General features: G+C 29.3%; 1 protein-coding gene across 2 annotated transcripts in view; it reads left to right on the plus strand.

Annotated features, from left to right (window-relative positions):
* The window catches only part of PlexA (plexin A), a 593,915-nt gene extending 590,039 nt beyond the window's left edge, over positions 1-3,876 (plus strand). For both annotated transcript variants that reach the window (XM_067046922.1, XM_014430265.2), the window contains 3 exons: positions 2,008-2,150; positions 2,349-2,494; positions 2,961-3,876. In XM_067046922.1, coding sequence (XP_066903023.1) covers positions 2,008-2,150; positions 2,349-2,494; positions 2,961-3,137 — 466 coding nt within the window. In that variant the 3' untranslated portion in view covers positions 3,138-3,876. The remainder of the gene's footprint in view (positions 1-2,007; positions 2,151-2,348; positions 2,495-2,960) is intronic.
* Positions 3,877-6,000: the final 2,124 nt, after the last annotated feature.

The following is a 6,000-nucleotide window of genomic DNA, read 5'->3' on the forward strand; positions in this document are numbered from 1 at the left end:
ATGAATCAGTCTGAATCCATGGATATATGTGTACAGATATACCTATATAGAATACCTATACATATAGAGAAGATACTACAAATTTAAAAACACAAAAAGGTAAAACAGGATTTCTCAACTCTAAATAATAATTGACAGGAGAACAACTCCCACCAGATATATCATGGCAAAGAAATGATTCTAATGAACAGACCTATGCATTTCATTTGGTTGGCTCTATAGAACTTGTACAGTCTCCACCTCTGCCTATCTTGACCTCTGCTGTGCAGTTTCCTGCATGCAGCTCTTTCATGTCATTGTTGATTCTGTCTATCTATCTAGTTTTTGGCCTCCCTTGTGGTCTCTTACCAACAATAGTCGCATTTATTAATCTGTTAAGGTGTCCTGATGGATTGCCACATATACTGCTACAGGCCTCACCTGTCTTAATCTTCTTGCCTTCATATCATGAGATATTGGCTGACCAGCCTCTGCAAGCAGCGCTCAGTTAGTTCTTCTCCAGTATTTGTGTTGAGAACTTTCCTATTAAATCTCTGTCTTCTAGGGTACCAGTTAGAGCAAAGATCTTGCAGTCATATATCGGAGCTGATTTTATCATGGAATTGCGTATACTTAGCTTCAGACTTTTAAAAATTTTTTCGAGATTCCAGTATTATTGAAAGAGAAATGAAGGTTCTGTTTACTCTTGTTAAATACTGGGCTATAGTGAAGCTATGTTATAGTGAAGCTGAGGTTCCTGAAATAGTCTACTTTCAAAAATGATTTGCCATCCACATAGACTGGTTTTGTTGTTTTTTTCGATCATATATTTCATTTACAGAGCTGATTTGTTGTGTTTCTCCTAGAGTTTTAGCAATCCCCTCATATCCTCCTGAATGCTCCTAAGGCCGCAAGATCATCTGAGTAGGCTAGAATTTTATGTTTTATTCCGATGTGCATCCCATCATTTTTGTGTAATATTCTTCCAAACACTCTCTCAAGGGCCAAGTTGAACAGCATTGGTAAAAGTCCATCTCTCTGTCCCAGACCTGTCCCAACTTTAAGGCTTTAGGTAGTTCTCCTTGTATCTGGACTTTGCATTTAGGATCATTTGTACTCACTTTTATCAGTCTTACGGTCTTCCCAGGGACTCTCAGTTCAGTCATGTTCCAAAGACAGTTTCTATCCACAGAGTTATAGGCTAATTTGAAATTGAAAAATCAGTTTTACATATCGTTATCTACTTCCCATTGTTTTCCACCATAGTTCCCATAATTCTAATAGCTTGACCCTTAGAGGTTCCACACCCTTAGAACCAGCCACCCTTGAACAGCTCTGATGGTAGACTGTCCATTCTTCGGGCTCCTCCCGTATCTGTTTTTTCAACCTCTTGTGGGTTGAGGTCCTCATCATGATCCATGTCTTCGTCTTTCTTGGGTTCTCCTTGGTTAAAAAGCTCCTAGAAATGTCCTTTCCAACTGTTTAGTATATTTTCTTTGGATGCCATCAGCTTACCATCTTTTCCTCTCATTCGTGTGTTTCTCGCTCTATATATTACCTTTTCTTTCTATATGTCGGTGTATAACTCACATATATTTCCAGGTGCCCAGGTCTAGTCTCATGTATGTTACTACTATATGCTAATGTAAAATACTTGAGAAATCAATAAATTTAAAAATAGATTTAATGAGTCAGTACTAAGAAATAACCAAAATAATTCTATTTTAGGAAATACATCTTTAAAATTTACTTTAAATGTAAATGTTTTTAACTATTTTCTAATGATAGGTGGGTACATATTTATATAGTCACATAATATGGTCATATAACCTGAGGGAGAAGATCACCCTGCCTCACATTGCTGAAAATCCTGAAAGTGCTCAAATACTCAATTGCCCTTATCTTTACATACCTATAGCAAAGCCCTGCCCTCCCCCCTCACATAGACTTAATAGGTTTATATGTTTGGTCGAATATTTAAAAAGATTTTATTGAAATGTTTAAAGATTTTTATACTTTCTGTTTCAGCCTTCCACTGAGGTTTTGGGTAAATTTAATTAAGAACCCAAATTTTGTCTTTGATATACATAAATCAAATATTGTTGATTCTTGTTTATCAGTAGTTGCTCAGACATTCATGGATTCCTGTTCGACTTCCGACCACCGGCTTGGTAAATGTTTATGTTTTGTATAAATATTTAGTATAATGTTTATATTATAATAAAATATTTATACTATTTGTTTCAAATTTCTTATTTTTCTTTAAACGATTCCTTATAATTCTCTTTCATTGTTGTTTTTTACTTTATCTTCATTTATTTTTTAAGGGACCCTTGAAATGTCTTATGAACACTTATTTTTCTTTACAGGTAAAGACTCTCCTAGTTCCAAACTGCTTTATGCAAAAGACATTCCAGTTTATAAAGAGTGGGTTGAGAGGTATTATGCTGATATTAAAGCTATGCCAGCGATATCAGATCAAGATATGGGAGCAATGCTTGCTGAAGAGTCAAGGGTAATTCAATTTGGAATTGTTACTATTATGTTTTATAATAAAATATTAAATTTATTTTTAAAAATCCATCAATTATTGTTCATTACAATCCTGTTCTAAACTGATTATCAGGCCTTATTTAGAGCTATTAAGTGTTAAGAATAATTAGTTTAATAATGAATAATCTCAATTGAACTTCTACATTAATTTTCATTACAATATAATAAAACTTGAGTGTTTTATTTATTGAGCTATTTTATTTTTGTTAATATACAGAATTCATGAATTGTAAAATGTAATGTGTGAAATGGAAATTGATTATTTTCATGCAATACTGCTAAATAAAAACTGGATCTAATATTAACAAATAATAATAGAATATAGAAAATAGAATATTTATTAATGTTGAATATTAACTTATTTGAATTTATTAAATTACATAGTAACCTAATTTTAATAAGTAATATTTTGTTGTTGTCTGTTATAGTTGCATTCATCAGAATTTAATACTAACTGTGCTCTCTATGAACTTTACACATATGCAATGAAATATAATGAACAACTAACAGTCACTCTTGAAGAAGATGAGTTTTCACAAAAACAAAGACTAGCCTATAAGTTGGAGCAAGTTCATAACTTAATGATACCTGACTCTCATCCATAAAGGAAGGCAGTTAATTTTTGTGACTAGTTTGCTCAATCGTCAGTAGGAACAGGAATTTCCAGAAGTGCCTCAGTAGAGATTCTACTGAATTTTAGTGAGTGTGAACAGTGGTGTAATTGACCATAGACCATCGCACTATAAGTCTGAGAATTTGTAAACTTTTATTTTTGGCATAGAAAAGCAACTTTATTACATATCTCATTCCTGGAAAAGACTCATGCCGCATGGGATATTTTTTTAATGGAAATTCCATATTGACAGACTGTTATCGCAGATTGAATTCTAACATTACATCTCATTGTTGGCTGAGATAATGTGAAGGACATTTATAAACAAATATTTATCATTACCTGGTTGTGACATTTTCCCTATCGTATTTTATATATGTACTTAACTGTTGACTGTTTTGTATTTTCCTGTTGTAAATTGATGTTGTTTATCGTGTGCTTGAACAACCATATCGAGATATCTTTTTAATGTATTTGTTGTACAATTTGCTTATGCCTTGATAACAATTACAATTCTAAAGATTGTAATTAAAATAAGATTTCGAATAATGAATGATTATAACATGCACATAAGATGATTTCTTGTGCTGTTTGTGCTTTATCCTATGCGCACATATGCATAATAACACAGAATGTCTATATGTTTCAATGTAAAAAAGTTGAGCTTTTTATTAAGCATGTAAACAAAATTAAGCTAATTTTTCTGTGTTATTGCATACATAAATGTGATATGCATATGTGTGTATGTATGTATATATATATATATATATATATATATGTGTGTATGTATGTATGTATGTATGTATGTATATATATATATATATATATATATAATCATATCACTGATGTGTATTTGTGTGTCTGTAAGAATTATGTAATTATTGTATTTATTTTTCTCATATAATCGAGGTACTGTTAATGTCCCTTATCCATGTATATACATATGTCGTTACTTTATCATGTCTATTTTTTTGTTTGTATTTTTCCCAATCGTGTTGTGGAATGTATGCAGACAATTGTGTATATTAGTATGTTTGTATATTTTATAATTATATAAGCAAACTGTACAACTTAATTTATGGAAAGTGAAATTTATGTCATGTGGGTTCTTTATGTATGTCAATTGACTGAGATAATAATTGGGAATTGATCTAATATACTATGTGTTTTATTGTTGTGTAATTGTTGTACCCTTGCAAAACCCTATGTGATACCACCTCCTTATTGTTATCATTAAAGTTTGCCTTGATACTCCAATCAATTACATTTGTAATGTGATGTAAATTTCTTCTATTGTGCTGTTGCTAATTTGTAATTATAGCAATAATACTTCTATTTAGTGAGCATTTATATTGAACTCTACTCATTTCTTTATTTCCTTCCTAATCTTGCTCATTTTCAGACCATTCCATGACCGCATATGTGTTTTGACAATATACTAATTATTGATATTAATGTATAATTTATTGTAATTGAATACTTATATGTGTATTGTATCAACAACATAGATTTAACTTGATAGTCTTTAATTTCCTTATAATTGTACCTTATCTTCGATGTTTCCATGTGTGTCTGCATGAATATTGTTACTCACTGTTAATATCAATACACATATATGTATGTATTGTGAACTGATATTCTGTTTTTAGGCAAACTTAATTATAAATTTTATAATTCTTTGTATTTTTTATTTTATTTAATGTTGTAAGTGGTTTTTCTAATGCAATGAAAAAGCCTTCTATTTATTTCTACTAGAATAAAAGGCTGAGCTTGTTACCAGTTATCACACAATTGAAAATCATTTACTAATTATGGATAAATTTATGTAATTGTATATAAACAATTTATTATGTAAATTTAATACTGAAAGAAATGGAGGCTAACCATTTATCTTTGTTTTTATTAATTTATTTTTTATTAGTGTTATTAATTACCATTTATTATAATAAGATGATATATTACAACCAACTTGTGGTAATTTTTTATTATCAAATATTTTGAGCAACATTACCTTGCTTACTTAAAATTTGACTAGAAAATAGTAAAACATGTTTTTGTCAAATTTCTACATTATAATTAGTAAATCATTGACTTGAAAATAATAATGAAATTAATATTCAATATGTATGTGATAATATAATTTGAATACTATTTATAAATCTAATTCATATTTGAAGTAAGATTTTTGATATAATGACAATCATAATTATTATTTATTATTATTTGTTTTACATGGCACTAGTAATCAATAATTCATTTAATTTGCCCTTAAATTATCGTTTTACTATTTCATGAATATATTCTCATGATAACTGTGTTTTCCACTTTTAAAAAATATTCACTTCTGTGACTCCATAGAGAACTAACTTTATCACAATTTATTTATCAAATATGATTTATGAGTTTTATTTTTATAGAGTATCAAATTCTTATAAATTTTACCCAAACTAAATTATATTTTATTCATGTATTCAAGAGAAAAAGATTAAATTTTTCAAGATAAAATTAATTGTGTGCAACAGAAGACTATACAAGGGATTAACCCATTGTGTTTTTTAAATCCGTCCACTTATTTACTGTGCCATTTTATAGAATAATTAAAATTTTCATTACATGAAACACAATTCCGTAAAATATAACCAAGGTTAGCCTCCATTATTTATTGGAGTGATTTATTTTGTATATTTGAAATTTATTTCATAATGCCATATTTTTTTATGCATTTTAATATAATTTATCCTAGTTCCTCTTGTTTGTGCTTTTGTATATATAGTGTACTTAAATTACTTGAGTCTCTCTCTTAAATGTCCAAAGTCTAGTATGAATTTTTTATCTCTATATAAATGTGTGTATAT

This window comes from Halyomorpha halys, unplaced genomic scaffold, assembly GCF_000696795.3.
Source record: "Halyomorpha halys isolate HHAL.00 unplaced genomic scaffold, Hhal_1.1 Scaffold36.1, whole genome shotgun sequence".
NCBI lineage: Eukaryota > Metazoa > Arthropoda > Insecta > Hemiptera > Pentatomidae > Halyomorpha > Halyomorpha halys.